Genomic DNA, 20,930 nt, shown 5'->3' on the forward strand with positions numbered 1-20,930 from the left:
TGTACAGATAGCAGTTTCTGCTTGGCAGGGAACCATGGAACAGCTTCCGCTGTCTCCGCCAAATGCCTTTAACATTTGGAATGACGATAATTCTGTTTCTAAATCGGGATGCATAATAAGAGCTTTATTAAAACATGTAGCAAATCGAGCAGCCCCAGGGAATGCAAGCTTCTGCCTAAGATCTTCCAAGATGAAAGTTTCATAAATGCTTTGTGGCACCAAATAACTGAGCAACGGTGGAGTTTATCAGGCATTTGTATTATGTTGGCCGATTGATTTTAGAGGGAATGTTTCATCTCTTTATATGATGTCATGGGTACACTGTTGTTGGATAGGACAAAAAAGGGCTCATGCACAGTTGATTGCTAGATGGCCATAAATTGCTCCAAAAAAGAAACCTTTTCCCAAAGCAGCATTTTTCCACATGTATGCAGGGCCATATACATCTTGTGGTCTTCCAGCTCTGGATCGCAAGCATATGTTTACACCATGTCATTGTAGAATCAGCCTCTTTATGCTGCATAAACCGATATTAGTTCATGTACACATCATTTGTAGATTGCATCTATTTGTTACCTTAAAGCTGTAAAATATACTGTCTGGCTGACTTGCATTAGTTTATTAGGTGGTTTTTGTCTCCAGTGAGAATTACATTTTATGGCGGAAGTTTGAAACCTGTATATACTTCCCCTCGTTTTATATGACTGTTATGTCTGCCATTTTGGGATTGCTTTTGGTTCACTTGTAATAATCACTAATTTCATTACTTATTAATTGTTTGACCGTTATGGGTAGATTTTATTAGCAGTATTAGGAGTAAGCATGGTGTTCTCTGAAAGCTCTAATTCTTCTGGAAGAAAAACCAAAGTATAATTTGTGTGGCTATTGCATAAAACAATACTGATATTGATGTTGGAATGGGACCTGCTCAGGTAGAAATATGGGTTCAGCACAGGGGTGATTACATCATCAGCTTTGAAGCAGTTAAGATCACAGTGTTTCTAGCGATGGGTACACAGGACAGCAGTACGGATTTTGTACATCACCCCTCTCTGTTGTACATATCTCTTCCTCAACGCTCATATAAATTTGACCCTGCTTTCATATTGTGCAAGTTTTAGGGGGGAGTTCAGTTTCACCCTGCCAAATCAGCGCGGCAGTAGCAGCACTTTTTCGTCAGTCTGACTCGCACAAAAGCATACGCTGCCCCATAGGGTAGCAAGCACCTTCACGCAAATTCCACATTCGTTTGGGCCTTTCAAAGGGGGAGAGATGGGGTGCCATAAGGGTATCTATGCAGTCAAGCCTGTAAAGGACTGGTCTTTGGGATAAATGTAAAACTTCCATGGATCAAGCTCCTTATGGCTATTGCTGTACACTACACGCTTTTCTGAGATGATGTATGAGATTTATTATTTAAGCACCGTAATCTAGGGGTGGGCAATAAGGGGATGCCCTCCAGCTGCTGTGATACTACACATCTCTGCAACCCCTGCCAAAGGTTGGCAATCAGTACTTGATAAAACTGTGGTAGGGCATGCTGGGATGTGTAGTTCAACAGCAGCTGGAGCAACGCTTATTGGCCCCGCCTGCTATAATCAATGTAGGAACAAGAGTTTGAATTTCAAAATATCCCATTGTTCTAAGTGTTAGCATTAACTGATAGTGTGCTCTCCTCTTTACACACATTGGGGGTTATTTAACCAAAAAAGCACACTAATGATGGGGCAGATGTAACATGTGCAGAGAGAGTTAGATTTGGGTGGAATGTGTTCAAACTGAAATCTAAATTGCAGTGTAAAAATAAAGCAGCCAGTATTTACCCTGCACAGAAACAATATAACTAACTCTCTCTACACATGTTACATCTGCCCCACCTGCAGTACAACATAATTTTGCCCAATCGCTAACTTTTTTGGTTTGCTAACAACTCTAATTAACCCCCATTATCATGACACACTGTATGCAACAATGTAGGGTTGCGTAGACATGTCATACTTTTCTTATAATCATACACTTATTGACATTTTGCCGCTATTCCCAATCTCTCCCCCCCCCCCCCCCCCCCCACAAAAAAAAAAAAAAAAAAAGATACAATCGTCTCTCAGTCCTCAGTGCTGTTATTTACCCTTAGTGCTGTTTGCGGGTGAATTTCTACCTCTAGTATTAAATATTGTAAGTTATTGAGGTTTAGCACATCTTCAGAACACTGCAGATACATGGAATAATCTCCAGAACACAGAATCAGATGGAAGGGAAGACAGTAATTCTTTTTAAATAAAATTACCGCAGACATGCTTGTAATTTAATTTGCACTGTCTGTCTGCTGGAGCATTTAACAAACAATTACCTAGTGCTGCTGCTTTGGCTGAACAGTTGTGGCCTTGAAAGATGCATGACGTCATGTGACGCTGCAGCAGCGACAGTTCTTGGAGCTCAGTATCCCAGTGCTAGAGCTCAGCTGGTGGAGGATGGATTCTCATGTCTCACTGCACATCCTTTGTCTGCCAGAGCAGTAATCCCCAGCCGACACACTTTCTTATCACAACATCACGCCTAAACACACCGTCTGGACTCCTAATCCTTGGTTTTACACCTTTAGGATGTGACAAAGCATAGTCCAAGGGATTTATGACTGGTACTGAGCCAGTACATCGGGAGAGCCTGCACGTTGTAGAGATTGCTTTGTCTCCGTCTCCATGTAACTCCTATTTGCCCTTGCATTGACAGAGGGTACCGCAGAGCAAGAGCGATGCTGGCAGCAGGGATGCAGAGAAGCCCCTTGATGGACAAGGGACCTCGGAGACTGCTGCGGGTAGCGCTGCTGGAAACGGGCAGGTGAAAGAAAATGTACAGTGCATTTTATATGTGGCCATTTTTATGTCATTTAAATTGCTTTAATGATCATCTGTTGGCTGTTGGTAGGTTCCGAACACATAATTACATGCATGTCTCTCATAAAACCGGTTTTAGATGGAGCATTACAATGTAAAGCAGCCACAAGCATCTTTTTGTGCAAGAGCTGCAAGTGCTGTGCTGATCATTTTCTTTGTTCAATCACGCTGCAGAAATGATTCGCAGCTTTGAACTAGCACACAAGTGGCGACTAACATGCCCTCCAATGTATGTGCAGTGTGGTCGCTGATGGAGTAAGAGCTGGAGATGTGGGAGCCCTCAGACACACAGGCTTATGGGACAGTACCAGCCAGAACAGAAGTGTCAGCAGTGCAGCAGATTGGAATCCTTCCCTCCCAACCACATATTGTATTTAGAAACCACTGATCATTCTAAGGAACCAAAAAAGATTGCTTTCATAAGGAATGCTTTGATTGAATCAGATATGAACGAGATCATCGTATAAACGGTCTTGTTACTGAGATACGTTCATCATATTGTCATATGATAGGAGACGGCTAACTACAGAGTCTGGTTTTGGATTTTAGTGCATATCAGAGAGCTCAGGAGTTTCTTGGCTGTTTGTAGTTTGATTTGTTATGTGGTACCTTTGTGTTTGCATTTCACAGTAGGATTTCTGTTTCTGAAACAAGGCAGATTATTTCTTTTATTGTATTTATTTCATCAGTTCATTTTTCACCTGTGCCTGAATACATTGACACACGTATTGTAGTAAGACGTACAGCTCAGGACATTACAGAAACATACTGCACACAGGCTCGCACATACATCCTGTATGAAGTTTGTTACTAATGTACTAAGAAGTTTCCTCCGTTTTTATTTAAATACTGCTTTTAGCCAGATGGTTGGTGGCTGCTGCCCAGACCCTTTCATGGGACATCTGGGGAATATCCTATTCTGTGAGTGCTGCAGGGGTGCAGAAGGTTAATCACTGGATGACTTAATGGATAGAGCTGTAATCCTTTCATACCCCTGAGACTGAGGCCGTATGTTTCAGTGTTCTGGCCTAGTGAATATTTAATGTTGTCGTGATAAGTAGCAAGATGGGTGTCGTCACAAACACTGCCTTAGTGTTGCGTACAGCATTACCTGTGTCTCAGGAATTCTCTCTGTGTACAGGTTAAAGCTCAGATTTATTTTCAGTCAGGGCTCAAGTGTGTGTGGTGGGGGGGGAGCGAGAATTGGTGCGGCACATTATTTTATGGGCAAAATGTGTACAAAAAATGTCTACTGCACTGAGGATACTGTCACACTTAGCACTGTATTACACTATATCAAATATAATAAAAGGCTAACGCTGCTTCTCTCCTCTATGGGAGGAATTCAAGTGTTCAACGCGCCAGTAGCCACTAGATGGTGCCCGACAGAGTAATTCAAGTGCGCTGACATTACTATTATGATGCTCCATCATTTTATTATATGCTATCACATTTTACATTATACTACTGATGAGTCCATATTAGACAAAATATGTAAAATTAAGTTACCAAGATCCTTCTATGTTAGTCCTAGATGCTATGAAAGCGAGAATGTGTCTGGCTCCGGGCTCACATTACATAGCATAAATTGCTGCACTGTGTTATACATTATTCCAACAAAATACTTCCGTTCTTAACATACTGTATAAAAAAAAGTGTATTTATTATTTCAGTTATACATGGCCTTTGTTTACATGGAAGTAACATTGTGGCTTTACTTGCTCTTTAAATAAAGTATGTTAATACCACGCAATGCTGTAGATATCGGCGATATGATATGTACATTATGTGTGAGCACTGTATCTGTTTATGTGTTCCGCTCACATCCTGTTACCACTGTTTGATTGTAGGGCACAACCGCTCGAGTGGATCATGAGACTGCCATTGTTATGAGCTCTAACAGTACCTACTCCGTTCCACGAAGGCTGACTAGTCACCTGGGTACCAAGGTAAATGCAGCACACACATTTCCTAGAGACTGTTGCCCGCTGTCTCCCAGCTCTGAGCTTTTGTACAGTACAGTTGCTCTTATTCAGTAATATTGGATGCAGCGGTCACTGTGTTCTTGTGTAACATATGCTAAAGATGAGGAATTGTGTCTGCATAAAATCTGTCAATTTCTAATTCAAGTTCAGTAACCCGTAACTGGGGAACTCCTGGGGGAAGTAGGGAAGCATGTGCTCGGGCTAGTGGAGCCCGTCATAACATCACTGTTGGCCTGATAACAAGAGGAGAAGTCCTGCACCTCTTGGAACAGATTCAGACTTACTGTGAAACTTGCTGGGGATAGTAAGAGTTGGGTGATGGAATTGGAGTGCAGCAAGCACTTTCTAGACAGAACAGTACATGACAGGCTTACGGTCACCCACCCAGCAGCACAATGTCTCTGAAAATTATTTTTGACATTTTGGCAACTTTTGGCAAGGAGAATTACTGACCACTCTTGTGTTGAATGTGTATGAAAGTAGTATTAAACCCCTACAGCTAATCTAGGAGAATAGGCACATTTAAAACACCTATATCTGCACTGCTGCTAGAGTGGTACATTAGATTACACAGTAGATTGCTGTGCGACTTGGAACATGTATGTATACATGTTCCCATGACCACTTTTACGGGCGTATCTGTAAGCAAAAGGTTACATACAAATTAATATGTGTAAAAGTTAAGAGAACTATTTTCAGGAGAATGCAGTCTATCACCTCAGATTACTGACAAGCTCAATATTGGTTTAGTCCACAAGCCTCTCGTGTAAAGGAAAAGGGTGCACTTAATATACTGCATATATATCTGTGGAGGATGAGAAGGACTCGTCTTCCACATATACTTTTATAACGGCAGGGGTTGAGCCCCACAGTTAGTTGGATTTTATTTGACATGTATAGCAAGCAAGTTCTGAGTAATTATTGTTGGAATGTGACCAGGCCAAAAAAATAAGAATTTACTTACCGATAATTCTATTTCTCATAGTCCGTAGTGGATGCTGGGGACTCCGAAAGGACCATGGGGAATAGCGGCTCCGCAGGAGACTGGGCACAAAAGTAAAAGCTTTAGGACTACCTGGTGTGCACTGGCTCCTCCCCCTATGACCCTCCTCCAAGCCTCAGTTAGGATACTGTGCCCGGACGAGCGTACACAATAAGGAAGGATTTTGAATCCCGGGTAAGACTCATACCAGCCACACCAATCACACCGTACAACTTGTGATTTGAACCCAGTTAACAGCATGATAACAGAGGAGCCTCTGAAAAGATGGCTCACAACAATAATAACCCGATTTTTGTAACAATAACTATGTACAAGTATTGCAGACAATCCGCACTTGGGATGGGCGCCCAGCATCCACTACGGACTATGAGAAATAGAATTATCGGTAAGTAAATTCTTATTTTCTCTAACGTCCTAGTGGATGCTGGGGACTCCGAAAGGACCATGGGGATTATACCAAAGCTCCCAAACGGGCGGGAGAGTGCGGATGACTCTGCAGCACCGAATGAGAGAACTCCAGGTCCTCCTCAGCCAGGGTATCAAATTTGTAGAATTTTGCAAACGTATTTGCCCCTGACCAAGTAGCTGCTCGGCAAAGTTGTAAAGCCGAGACCCCTCGGGCAGCCGCCCAAGATGAGCCCACTTTCCTTGTGGAATGGGCTTTTACAGATTTTGGCTGTGGCAGGCCTGCCACAGAATGTGCAAGCTGAATTGTACTACAAATCCAACGAGCAATCGTCTGCTTAGAAGCAGGGGCACCCAGCTTGTTGGGTGCATACAGGATAAACAGCGAGTCAGATTTTCTGACTCCAGCCGTCCTGGAAACATATATTTTCAGGGCCCTGACTACGTCCAGCAACTTGGAATCCTCCAAGTCCCTAGTAGCCGCAGGCACCACAATAGGCTGGTTTAAGTGAAATGCTGAAACCACCTTAGGGAGAAATTGAGGACGAGTCCTCAATTCTGCCCTGTCCGTATGAAAAATTAGGTAAGGGCTTTTATAGGATAAAGCCGCCAATTCTGATACACGCCTGGCTGAAGCCAGGGCTAACAGCATTACCACTTTCCATGTGAGATATTTTAAGTCCACAGTGGTGAGTGGTTCAAACCAATGTGATTTTAGGAATCCCAAAACTACTTAGAGATTCCAAGGTGCCACTGGAGGCACAAAAGGAGGCTGTATATGCAGTACCCCCTTGACAAACGTCTGAACTTCAGGAACTGAAGCTAGTTCTTTTTGGAAGAATATTGACAGGGCCGAAATTTGAACCTTAATGGACCCTAATTTGAGGCCCATAGACAGTCCTGTTTGCAGGAAATGCAGGAATCGACCCAGTTGAAATTCCTCTGTAGGGGCCTTCCTGGCCTCACACCACGCAACATATTTACGCCAAATACGGTGATAATGTTGCACAGTTACATCCTTCCTGGCTTTGATCAGGGTAGGGATAACTTCATCCGGAATGCCTTTTTCCTTCAGGATCCGGCGTTCAACCGCCATGCCGTCAAACGCAGCCGCGGTAAGTCTTGGAACAGACATGGTCCCTGCTGGAGCAGGTCCTTTCTTAGAGGTAGAGGCCACGGGTCTTCCGTGAGCATCTCGAATTTCCGGGTACCAAGTCCTTCTTGGCCAATCCGGAGCCACGAGTATAGTCTTTACTCCTCTCCTTCTTATGATTCTCAGTACCTTGGGTATGAGAGGCAGAGGAGGGAACACATATACTGACTGGTACACCCACGGTGTTACCAGAGCGTCCACAGCTATTGCCTGAGGGTCCCTTGACCTGGCGCAATATCTGTCCAGTTTTTTGTTGAGGCGGGACGCCATCATGTCCACCTTTGGTTTTTCCCAACGGTTCACAATCATGTTGAAGACTTCTGGGTGAAGTCCCCACTCCCCCGGGTGAAGATAGTGTCTGCTGAGGAAGTCTGCTTCCCAGTTGTCCACTCCCGGAATGAACACTGCCGACAGTGCTATCACATGATTTCTCTAACGTCCTAGTGGATGCTGGGGACTCCGTCAGGACCATGGGGAATAGCGGCTCCGCAGGAGACAGGGCACAAAAGCAAGCTTTTAGGATCACATGGTGTGTACTGGCTCCTCCCCCTATGACCCTCCTCCAAGCCTCAGTTAGGTTTTTGTGCCCGGCCGAGAAGGGTGCAATCTAGGTGGCTCTCTTAAAGAGTTGCTTAGAAAAAGTTTTTAGGTTCTTTATTTTCAGTGAGTCCTGCTGGCAACAGGCTCACTGCATCGAGGGACTTAGGGGAGAGATTTTCAACTCACCTGCGTGCAGGATGGATTGGATTCTTAGGCTACTGGACATAGCTCCAGAGGGAGTCGGAACACAGGGCTCGCCCTGGGGTTCGTCCCGGAGCCGCGCCGCCGACCCCCCTTGCAGATGCTGAAGATGAAGAGGTCCGGAACCAGGCGGCAGAAGACTCTCAGTCTTCATCAGGTAGCGCACAGCACTGCAGCTGTGCGCCATTGTTGTCAGCACACTTCACACAGCGGTCACGGAGGGTGCAGGGCGCTGGGGGGGGGCGCCCTGGGCAGCAATGTATAATACCTGTATGGCGAAAAATACATCACATATAGCCCTTGAGGCTATATGGATGTATTTAACCCCTGCCAGATATCTAAAACTCCGGAGAAGAAGCCCGCCGAAAAGGGGGCGGGGCCTATTCTCCTCAGCACACAGCGCCATTTTCCCTCACAGAAAGGCTGGTGGGAAGGCTCCCATGATCTCCCCTGCACTGCACTACAGAAACAGGGTTAAAACAGAGAGGGGGGGCACTGATTTGGCGATATGTATATATATTAAAATGCTATAAAAGGAACACTTATATAAAGGTTGTCCCTGGATAATTATAGCGTTTTGGTGTGTGCTGGCAAACTCTCCCTCTGTCTCCCCAAAGGGCTAGTGGGTCCTGTCCTCTATCAGAGCATTCCCTATGTGTGTGCTGTATGTCGGTACGTGTGTGTCGACATGTATGAGGAAAATATTGGTGAGGAGGCGGAGCAAATTGCCTGTAATGGTGATGTCACTCTCTAGGGAGTCGACACCGGAATGGATGGCTTATTTATGGAAATTACGTGACAATGTCAACACGCTGCAAGCCGGTTGACGACATGAGAGGGCCGGCGAACAAATTAGTATCTGTCCAGGCGTCTCAAACACCGTCAGGGGCTGTAAAATGCCCATTTACCTCAGTCGGTCGACACAGACCCAGACACGGACACTGATTTCAGTGTCGACGGTGAAGAAACAAACGTATTTTCTTTTAGGGCCACACGTTAAGGGCAATGAAGGAGGTGTTACATATTTCTGATACTCCAAGTACCACAAAAAAGGGTATTATGTGTGAGGTGAAAAAACTACCTGTAGTTTTTCCTGAATCAGATAAATTAAATGAAGTGTGTGATGATGCGTGGGTTTCCCCCGATAGAAAATTATTGGCGGTATACCCTTTCCCGCCAGAAGTTAAGGCGCGGTGGGAAACACCCCTCAGGGTGGATAAGGCGCTCACACGCTTATCAGAACAAGTGGCGGTACCATCTACGGATAGGGCCGTACTTAAGGAGCCAGCTGATAGGAGGCTGAAAAATATCCTAAAAAGTATACACACACATGCTGGTGTTATACTGCGACCAGCGATCGCCTCAGCCTGGATGTGCAGAGCTGAGGTGGCTTGGTCGGATTCCCTGACTAAAAATATTGATACCTTTGACAGGGACAGTATTTTATTGACTATAGAGCATTTAAAGGATGCATTTCTATATATGCGAGATGCGCAGAGGGATATTTGCACTCTGGCATCAAGAGTAAATGCGATGTCCATATCTGCAAGAAGATGTTTATGGACACGACAGTGGTCAGGTGATGCAGATTCCAAACGGCACAAAGATGTATTGCCGTATAAAGGGGAGGAGTTATTTGGGGTCGGTCCATGGGACCTGGTGGCCAGGGCAACTGCTGGAAAATCCACCGTTTTTTACCCTAAGTCACATCTCTGCAGAAAAAGACACCGTCTTTTCAGCCTCAGTCCTTTCGTCCCTATAAGAGTCATATCTGCCCAGGGATAGAGGAAAGGGAAGAAGACTGCAGCAGGCAGCCCATTCCCAGGAACAGAAGCCCTCCACCGCTTCTACCAAGTTCTCAGCATGACGCTGGGACCGTACAGGACCCCTGGATCCTACAAGTAGTATCCAAGGGGTACAGATTGGAATGTCGAGAGGTTTCCCCCCTCGCAGGTTCCTGTAGTCTGCTGTACCAATGTCTCCCTCCGACAGGGAGGCAGTATTGAAAACAATTCACAAGCTGTATTCCCAGCAGGTGATAATAAAATTACCCCTCCGACAACAAGGAAAGGGGTATTACTCCACACTATATGGTGGTACTGAAGGCTAGGTGAGACCTATTCTAAATCTGAAAAATTTGAACACTTGCAAGGGTTCAAATCCAGATGGAGTCACTCAGAGCAGTGATAACAAAGAACAAGGGGACTATATGGTGTCCCGGGACATCAGGGATGCTTACCTCCATGTCCCAAAATTTGCCTTTTCTCACCAAGGGTACCTCAGGTTCGTGGTACAGAACTGTCACTATCAGTTTCAAGACGATGCCGTTGGATTGTCCAAGGCACCCCGGGTCCTTACCAAGGTAATGACCGAAAGGAGGATTCGTCTTCAAAGAAAATGGACGACCTCCTGATAAGAACAAGGTCCAGAGAACAGTTGGAGGTCGGAGTAGCACTATCTCAAGTAGTTCTACGACAGCACGGGTGGATTCTAAATATTCCAAAACCGCAGTTGTTCCGACGACACGTCTGCTGGTCCTAGGGATGATTCTGGACACAGTCCAGGAAAAGGTGTTTCTCCCAGAGGAGAAAGCCAGGGAGTTATCCGAGCTAATCGGGATCCTCCTAAAACCAGGAAAAGTGTCAGTGCACCATTGCACAAGAGTCCTGGTAAAAATGGTGGCTTATTACGAAGCGCTTCCATTCGGCAGATTTCACGCAAGAACTCTTCAGTGGGATCTGCTGGACAAATGGTCCGGATCGCATCTTCAGATGCATCAGCGGATAACCCTATATCCAAGGACAAGGGTGTCTCTCCTGTGGTGATTACAGAGTGCTCATCTTCTAGAGGGCCGCAGATTCGGCATTCAGGATTGGATGCTGGTGACCACGGATGCCAGCCTGAGAGGCTGGGGAGCAGTCACACAGGGAGTGTGATCAAGTCTGGAGAATTCTCTCCACATAAATATACTGGAGCTAAGAGCAAATTTATAATGCTCTAAGCTTAGCAAGACCTCTGCTTCAAGGTCAGCCGGTATTGATCCAGTGGGATAACATCACGGCAGTCGCCCACGTAAACAGAAAGGGCGGCACAAGAAGCAGGAGGGCAGTGGCAAAACTGCAAGGATTTTTCGCTAGGCGGAAAATCATGTGATAGCACTGTCAGCAGTGTTCATTCCGGGAGTGGACGACTGGGAAGCAGACTTCCTCAGCAGGCACGACCTCCACCTGGGAGAGTGGGAACTTCATCGGGAAGTTTTCCGCATGATTGTGAACCGTTGGGAAAGACCAAAGGTGGACATGATGGCGTCCCGCCCGAACAAAAAATGGGACAGGTATTGCGCCAGGTCACGAGACCTTCAGGCGATAGCTGTGGACGTCCTGGTAACACCGTGGGTGTAACAGTCGGTGTATGTGTTCCCTCCTCTGCTTCTCATAACCAAGGTATTGAGAATTATAAGACATAGAGGAGTAAGAACTATACTCGTGGCTCCGGATTGGCCAAGAGGGACTTGGTAACCGGAACTTCAAGAGATGCTCACAGAGGACTAATGGCCTCGGGAGCTAAGAAGGGATTTGCTTTCAGAAAGTACCATGTCTGTTCCAAGAGGAACCGTGGCATCGGCCTTTAAGAAAGGACCTGCTCCAGCAGGGACCTTGTCTGTTCCAAGACTTACCGCGACTGCGTTTGACGGCATGGCGGTTTGAACGCCGGATCCTAAGGGAAAAGGCATTCCGGAAGAGGTCATACCTACCCTGGTCAAAGCCAGGAAGGAGGTGACCGCACAACGTTATCACCACATGTGGTAAAAATATGTTGCGTGGGTGAGGCCAGGAAGGCCCCACGAAAAAATTTCAACTAGGTCGATTTCTGCACTTCCTGCAAACAGGAGTGTCTATGAGCCTCAAATTGGGGTCCATTAAGGTTCAAGTTTCGGCCCTATAGATTTTCTTCCAGAAAGAATTGGCTTCAGTTCCTGAAGTCCAGACGTTTGTCAAGGGAGTATTGCATATACAGCCCTTGTGTGCCTCCAGTGGCACCGTGGGATCTCAACGTAGTGTTGGGATTCCTCAAATCATATTGGTTTGAACCACTCAAATCTGTGGATTTGAAATATCTCACATGGAAAGTGACCATGCTGTTGGCCCTGGCCTCGGCCAGGCGATTGTCAAAATTGGCGGCTTTGTCTTACAAAAGCCCATATTTGATTTTCCATTCGGACAGGGCAGAACTGCGGACTCGTCCCCAGTTTCTTCCTAAGGTGGTGTCAGCGTTTCACCTGAAACAACCTATTGTGGTGCCTGCGGCTACTAGGGACTTGGAGGACTCCAAGTTGCTAGACGTTGTCAGGGCCCTGAAAATATATATATATATATATATATATATATATATATATATATATAATTCCAGGACGGCTGGAGTCAGAAAGTCTGACTTGCTGTTTATATTGTAGGCACCCAAAAAGCTGGGTGCTCCTGCTTCTAAGCAGACTATTGCTCGTTGGATTTGTAGTACAATTCAGCTTGCACATTCTGTGGCAGGCCTGCCACAGCCAAAATCTGTAAATGCCCATTCCACAAGGTAGGTGGGCTCATCTTGGGCGGCTGCCCGAGGGGTCTCGGCTTTACAACTTTGCCGAGCAGCTACTTGGTCAGGGGCAAACACGTTTGCTAAATTCTACAAATTTGATACCCTGGCTGAGGAGGACCTGGAGTTCTCTCATTCGGTGCTGCAGAGTCATCCGCACTCTCCCGCCCGTTTGGGAGCTTTGGTATAATCCCCATGGTCCTGACGGAGTCCCCAGCATCCACTAGGACGTTAGAGAAAATAAGATTTTACTTACCGATAAATCTATTTCTCATAGTCCGTAGTGGATGCTGGGCGCCCATCCCAAGTGCGGATTGTCTGCATTACTTGTACATAGTTATTGTTACAAAAAAATCGGGTGGTTATTGTTGTGAGCCATCTTTTTTAGAGGCTACTTCATTGTTATCATACTGTTAACTGGGTTCAAATCACAAGTTGTACGGTGTGATTGGTGTGGCTGGTATGAGTCTTACCCGGGATTCAAGATCCTTCCTTATTGTGTACGCTCGTCCGGGCACAGTACCTAACTGAGGCTTGGAGGAGGGTCATAGGGGGAGGAGCCAGTACACACCATGTGATCCTAAAAGCTTGCTTTTGTGCCCTGTCTCCTGCGGAGCCGCTATTCCCCATGGTCCTGACGGAGTCCCCAGCATCCACTACGGACTATGAGAAATAGATTTATCGGTAAGTAAAATCTTATTTTTCCGCCCAGCGAAGAATCCTTGCAACTTCCGTCATTGCCCTCCTGCTTCTTGTGCCGCCCTGTCTGTTTACGTGGGCGACTGCCGTGATGTTGTCCAACTGGATCAACACCGGCTGACCCTGAAGCAGAGGCCTTGCCTGACTTAGGGCATTGTAAATGGCCCTTAGTTCCAGGATATTTATGTGAAGTGACGTTTCCATGCTTGACCACAAGCCCTGGAAATTTTTTCCCTGTGTGACTGCTCCCCAGCCTCTCAGGCTGGCATCCGTGGTCACCAGGACCCAATCCTGAATGCCGAATCTGCGGCCCTCTAGGAGATGAGCACTCTGTAACCACCACAGGAGAGACACCCTTGTCCTTGGAGACAGGGTTATCCGCTGATGCATTTGAAGATGCGATCCGGACCATTTGTCCAGCAGATCCCACTGAAAAGTTCTTGCGTGGAATCTGCCGAATGGAATTGCTTCGTAAGAAGCCACCATCTTTCCCAGGACCTTTGTGCATTGATGCACTGACACTTGGCCTGGTCTTAGGAGGTTCCTGACTAGGTCGGATAACTCCCTGGCTTTCTCCTCCGGGAGAAACACCTTTTTCTGTACGGTGTCCAGAATCATCCCTAGGAACAGCAGACGTGTCGTCGGAATCAGCTGCGATTTTGGAATATTTAGAATCCATCCGTGCTGTCGTAGTACTACTTGAGATAGTGCTACTCCGACCTCTAACTGTTCTCTGGACCTTGCCCTTATCAGGAGATCGTCCAAGTAAGGGATAATTAAGACGCCTTTTCTTCGAAGAAGAATCATCATTTCGGCCATTACCTTGGTAAAGACCCGGGGTGCCGTGGACAATCCAAACGGCAGCGTCTGAAACTGATAGTGACAGTTCTGTACCACAAACCTGAGGTACCCTTGGTGAGAAGGGCAAATTGGGACATGGAGGTAAGCATCCTTGATGTCCAGAGACACCATATAGTCCCCTTCTTCCAGGTTCGCTATCACTGCTCTGAGTGACTCCATCTTGAACTTGAACCTTTTTATGTAAGTGTTCAAGGATTTCAGATTTAAAATGGGTCTCACCGAGCCGTCCGGCTTCGGTACCACAAACAGCGTGGAATAATACCCCTTTCCCTGTTGTAGGAGGGGTACCTTGATTATCACCTGCTGGGAATACAGCTTGTGAATGGCTTCCAATACCGCCTCCCTGCCGGGGGGAGACGTTGGTAAAGCAGACTTCAGGAACCGGCGAGGGGGAGACGTCTCGAATTCCAATTTGTACCCCTGAGATACTACCTGCAGGATCCAGGGGTCCACTTGCGAGTGAGCCCACTGCGCGCTGAAATTCTTGAGACGGGCCCCCACCGTGCCTGAGTCCGCTTGTAAGGCCCCAGCGTCACGCTGAGGACTTGGCAGAAGCGGGGGAGGGCTTCTGTTCGTGGGAAGAGGCTGTCTGCTGCAGTCTTTTTCCCCTTCCTCTGCCCCGGGGCAGATATGAGTGGCCTTTTGCCCGCTTGCCCTTATGGGGACGAAAGGACTGAGCCTGAAAAGACGGTATCTTTTTCTGCTGAGAGGTGACCTGGGGTAAAAAGGTGGATTTCCCAGCCGTTGCCGTGGCCACCAGGTCCGATAGACCGACCCCAAATAACTCCTCCCCTTTATACGGCAATACTTCCATATGCCGTTTGGAATCCGCATCACCTGACCACTGTCGCGTCCATAACCCTCTTCTGGCAGAAATGGACATCGCACTTACTCTTGATGCCAGAGTGCAAATATCCCTCTGTGCATCTCGCATATATAGAAATGCATCCTTTAAATGCTCTATAGTCAATAATATACTGTCCCTGTCCAGGGTATCAATATTTTCAGTCGGGGAATCCGACCAAGCCACCCCAGCACTGCACATCCAGGCTGAGGCGATTGCTGGTCGCAGTATAATACCAGTATGTGTGTATATACTTTTTAGGATTTTTTCCAGCTTCCTATCAGCTGGTTCCTTGAGGGCGGCCGTATCAGGAGACGGTAACGCCACTTGTTTTGATAAGCGTGTGAGCGCCTTATCTACCCTAGGGGGTGTTTCCCAACGTGCCCTAACCTCTGGCGGGAAAGGGTTAATTTTTTTAGAAATTAGCAGTTTTTTATCGGGGGAAACCCACGCTTCATCACACACCTCATTTATTTAATCTGATTCAGGAAAAACTACGGGTAGTTTTTTCACACCCCACATAATACCCTTTTTTGTGGTACTTGTAGTATCAGAAATGTTCAAAACCTCCTTCATTGCCGTGATCATGTAACGTGTGGCCCTACTGGAAAATACGTTTGTTTCCTCACCGTCGACACTGGAGTCAGTGTCCGTGTCAGTGTCTGTATCGACCTGAGGTAACGGGCGTTTTAGAGCCCCTGACGGTGTTTGAGACGCCTGTACAGTGTGATATCATAAAAACAAGCACTTTAACACATCATTCTAAAAACATGTAAAATAGGATTCCAATATGGAAAAATACTGGTCAATGTTTTTAGAATGATGTGTTAATTAAAGTGCTTGTTTTTATGATATCACACTATTCTCTGCTTTTTCCTCTATTTTTTCCGGTAATCAATTGATACGAACACTCCTAATTTTGGAGAATTATCGGAGAGTAAGAGGTGGATTACCCCCGCTACAAACGGGGCAGGCGCTGGTGAAGTAGTATCTTTCCTTCCTTTTTTACCTCGGTGCAGTGAGCCTGTTGCCAGCAGGTCTCACTGAAAATAAAAAACCTACTTTAAACTTTTACTCTAAGCAGCTCAGGAGAGCCACCTAGATTGCACCCTTCTCGTTCGGGCACAAAAATCTAACTGAGGCTTGGAGGAGGGTCATAGGGGGAGGAGCCAGTGCACACCAGGTAGTCCTAAAGCTTTTACTTTTGTGCCCAGTCTCCTGCGGAGCCGCTATTCCCCATGGTCCTTTCGGAGTCCCCAGCATCCACTAGGACGTTAGAGAAAGGGCTTGTAGACTAAAGGGGTTAATATGCTTCCTTTATAATTCAAGGGAAGACCAAAGCATATATAGTTTATATCTTGACAACATATTGAAGTAGTCACTTATCTGTAAAATCTATGCTGAAAGATCATGATATTTGTAGCTTTAGGCATAATGATAGTTCAGCGCTCTCTAGTAGTGGTATGAATGGAAGTTAAAATTGAGGATAGGGAAATCATTAGTGCCATGGGTAGAAATTAGCTTATACCCCGAGCTCAGGACATAAGACATGTATTTCATTAACCTTATCCTTGACCAAGTACATGACCCAGAACTTCTGTAAGCCAATATCCTTTTTTTTTTTAATGTTTGCTATTTTGTTTAAACCTAATTTAATAGCCAAAATGTATATTTTCAGGTTGAAATGGTATATTCCCTTCTATCTATGCTTGGTACCCACGACAAGGATGATATGTCCCGTACACTACTAGCCATGTCAAGCTCCCAGGATAGTTGTATAGCTATGCGGCAATCTGGATGCCTTCCTCTGCTCATCCAGCTACTACATGGCAATGATAAAGACTCTGTGCTGCTGGGGAACTCTCGTGGAAGTAAGGAAGCACGTGCTCGGGCTAGCGCAGCCCTTCATAACATCATTCACTCTCAGCCAGATGACAAGCGGGGAAGGCGAGAAATCAGAGTCCTGCACCTCTTGGAACAGATCCGGGCTTACTGTGAAACGTGCTGGGAATGGCAGGAGGCACACGAGCAAGGAATGGATCAGGATAAAAATCCAAGTATGTAGGATTCAAACAAATCTACAGATTGTATCTAAATGTTCCCCTAGTTAAACTTGAAAAATACGTTTTAAGACTCTAGACATTGATTCACTGTGCTATTTTATTCTGGTAGTACAGTAGCTTTAATGGAGCTTCTTTTATATTTCCTTGAAGTATAGCTGTCCCCTACAGACATTGGAGACCATTTTTGAGCTAAAAAATATTCATGAATCAGTTGGTTAGTACCCTGTGCCTTGTTTCACTGTGAAGTGCCTCAGTAACTGGTTCTTGGCTAATTGGCTACAGTCTCCTATGTTTTTACATTAGCGGTCTCTAGTGAATACAGATGACAGGTATACTCTAAGCGGCATATTCGATTATAAACCCAATTAAATAGCTGTTTCAGCTCATACCTCCATAGACTGTGCGCAAGAATCAGCTAAACACACATTCCACTTTGTCTGGCATCTGAAATATGTATCCATTGACTTCACCTGTACTCACTGATTTTTAAAAACATTTTTTGCTTTTTTTTATTTTATTTTATTTTAATGGGGCCCATGCATTTAGCCTGTATCTAGGGAATTCCTCATTCTGCCGGAGTCGAGAGATCAGAGAAAACCAACGTGTTGGTCAATCTCGAATCCCCTATTCCGATCCGAAATGTTGAATTTTCCCTGTCATCAATGTCCACCTATAAGATTTTTTTTGATAATCAGATCAGCTACGGGATATCCGTTTGTGGGTGTATGCTACTTGTAAATCTCTCTGAATAATCCTTGCAATACGATATATATTATTTTAGTGCCGGCACCCGTGGAACACCAGATCTGTCCTGCAGTGTGTGTTCTGATGAAGCTCTCCTTTGATGAAGAACACAGGCATGCAATGAATGAACTTGGTAAGAGAACATACAGAAAATCTTGTGGTATGGTGAAGTTGTTTCTGCATGGATTTCACGCTTGAAATTAAATCACCAATATAAATAGAAACATTTGACGGCAGAGAAGAACCACGTGGCCCAGCTAGCCTACCCCATTTTTAACCTTTTGGTAACATCAATCCTATTAGATCTTTATTGCTTTGTAAGAATATCCTAATGCCTATCCCAAGCATATTTAAATTGCTCTATTGTCAGCATCTGCTACCTCTGATGGGAGGCTATTCCATTTGTCCACTACCCTTTCCCTGAACCTACCTACCTCCAGTTTCAGTGCATGACCTTATGTTCTAATACTTCCTGCACCTTATTAAAACTCTTATTTGAAAGTTTCTATCATGTCACCCCCCACCTTTCCTTCTCTGCTCCAAACTATATATGTTATGATCTTTTAGTCTTTCCAGGTATGTTTTGTGATGTAAACCATGCACCATTTTAGCTTAATGTGTTTATATTTCTTTCATTCTTTCTTTCTTTCTTTTCTCTTTTCTTTTCTCTTTTCTTTTCTTTTCTCTTTTCTTTTCTTTTCTTTCTGTTTCTCTCTCCCCTGGTTTTCGAACAGGTGGTTTGCAGGCTATTGCAGAGCTTTTGCAAGTGGATTGTGAAATGTATGGACTGATTAAAGACCACTATAGTGTCACCTTACGGCGGTATGCTGGCATGGCATTGACTAATCTGACTTTTGGAGATGTCGCTAACAAGGTAGTGTTTGTTTACTGTCCCTTAGTAGCTTTCAGTCTCTTACTTCAATGAATTCAACAATTTATCATTTTCTAAATAAATCTACCCTGTGAAACTTCCCCAAATGGATATGGGTGATCTAGCCAGGTTTTTAGTCATACCTGTAGTACATGTTACTGGCACATGGTAGCATGCACTGGTATATATTTCTGCATTTTTTTCTGTCCGCTTTGCAGGCCACGCTGTGTTCAATGAAAAGCTGTATGCGAGCCCTTGTAGCCCAACTAAAGTCAGAGAGTGAAGATCTACAGCAGGTAACACTTTAGTGATCACATAATATATGTTCCTATATATATGCTTATTGCAAACTAGTTTTTTATGCATCAGACAGTGATGACAGGTTCCAGGTGTATATACAGAAAAAAATAAGAGGGGTAGCATAGACAAGACACCAGTACAACAATGGTACAATAAACTTGACAACATTATAGTGAAGAGAGTGGTAGGGAAGGGCAATAGGATAAATAGGGGGTGGGGATTGGCATCAATAAGTAAAGCACATAGTAATCAAGGTGCCAAGCACATAAACTGTGTGAAAGGAATACCGTTGTTCCTTTCACATAGTTGATATGCTTGCCCATTGGTTACTGACTTATGTACTTTACTTATTGATGCCCTTTCCCCCTTATTTATCCGATTGCCCTTCCCTACCCCTCTCTATTATAATATTGTCAAGTTTATTGTTCCATCGTTGTAAGGTGAATTGAAATTGTACCATTGCTGTAAAGGTAAATTTAAAGAAAATGAGCAGTAAGAGGGGGTCATAAGGGGAGCAGATTGAGGCAGGGTAAGGTATCCCTGGGCCCAGAAAGTGATTCCAGACATTGAGTGCGGGAGGAGGTAGTAAAGTCGCACAAAAAATGTTAGGTTAGGTGAGACTTCTAAGCGGACCCCTCAAAAGCAGGAAGAGATGATTTTTTCTCTTTTTGTTTTATTTTTAGAGGTCTCTCATATTACCAGCAGTAATAGTTTTATGTTATTAGATTCAGTTTTCCATAGATTTTGTTTGAGTTCTTAACAACCGCCATCCATTGCTGACGAGCAATCCGCAGCCATTAGAACAAATATTTCTGCTTTACAATGTTTTCCAGCAAAATACCAACTTCAGGGCACCCACTTCTGTGAATTAATGAAGTAGATGGAAACAGAGTTCAAGCTGTCTGTTCTTTTGTGTTGCAGGTCATAGCAAGTGTGCTCAGGAATCTGTCCTGGAGAGCAGATGTAAATAGTAAGAAGACCCTGCGTGAAGTTGGGAGTGTCAAAGCACTAACAGAATGTGCACTTCAAGTTAAGAAGGTAAATGATTGTGATGTATACTATATGGGTTGGGGCTGGGAGACCGGCGCTGGAAATCCTGGCCGTCAGCATACCGACCCAGGATCCGGACAGCACAGTGCCATTGCGGGGGGCGGGGCTAGCGCAACAAAGCCCCTTGCATGCTGACTGTCGGGCTGGTAAGCGGATGGGATCCCGGCATCGGCATTGTGGTCGCCGGGATCCTGAGCGCCGGTCACATGACCGGATCCTGTACGATATAGTTGTGGTTGTTCCCTTATTCCAGTTTTCTTCTGGTCATTTTTTGGCTTTCATCTTTCTCACAATTATTCCAAATCCCGAAAACATAGTATTACTATTTATTAGTGAAGATCTTGTCTGAGAGATCTGTAGTAAGTACAGTTTTTGAAACTAATATATTTTTCTTTTGCATTATCCAGGAGTCTACATTGAAGAGTGTACTGAGTGCCTTGTGGAACCTGTCTGCTCACTGCACAGAGAACAAAGCAGACATATGTTCTGTGGATGGGGCCCTGGCTTTCTTAGTAGGCACATTAACTTACAGAAGTCAAACCAATACATTGGCCATTATTGAGAGTGGAGGTGGAATACTGCGCAATGTGTCCAGTTTAATTGCCACTAATGAAGACCACAGGTTTGTAATTAGTGCAGCTGATACTTCCTTGTAGATGTTACTGTTCAATAGTTTGATATATCTGCATATCGTTCAGTATCAATATAGAACATTATTGCTAGAATACCA

At 45.1% G+C, this 20,930-nt stretch overlaps 1 protein-coding gene across 5 annotated transcripts in view; it reads left to right on the top strand.

Annotated features, from left to right (window-relative positions):
* The window catches only part of APC (APC regulator of WNT signaling pathway), a 360,826-nt gene that overhangs the window by 303,066 nt on the left and 36,830 nt on the right, over positions 1-20,930 (top strand). For 4 of the 5 annotated variants that reach the window (XR_010248728.1, XM_063964129.1, XM_063964126.1 and 1 more), the window contains 8 exons: positions 2,731-2,850; positions 4,745-4,843; positions 16,851-17,229; positions 18,017-18,112; positions 18,714-18,853; positions 19,069-19,146; positions 20,072-20,188; positions 20,608-20,822. Coding sequence is in view for 4 of the 5 variants with exons in the window: in XM_063964129.1 (XP_063820199.1) it covers positions 2,731-2,850; positions 4,745-4,843; positions 16,851-17,229; positions 18,017-18,112; positions 18,714-18,853; positions 19,069-19,146; positions 20,072-20,188; positions 20,608-20,822 (1,244 nt within the window). In the remaining variant the exon portion in view is untranslated. The remainder of the gene's footprint in view (positions 1-2,730; positions 2,851-4,744; positions 4,844-16,850; positions 17,230-18,016; positions 18,113-18,713; positions 18,854-19,068; positions 19,147-20,071; positions 20,189-20,607; positions 20,823-20,930) is intronic. The other variant, XM_063964128.1, reaches the window with a different exon arrangement.

The sequence above is a fragment of the Pseudophryne corroboree genome, chromosome 1 (genome assembly GCF_028390025.1).
Source record: "Pseudophryne corroboree isolate aPseCor3 chromosome 1, aPseCor3.hap2, whole genome shotgun sequence".
Classification (NCBI taxonomy): Eukaryota; Metazoa; Chordata; class Amphibia; order Anura; family Myobatrachidae; genus Pseudophryne; species Pseudophryne corroboree.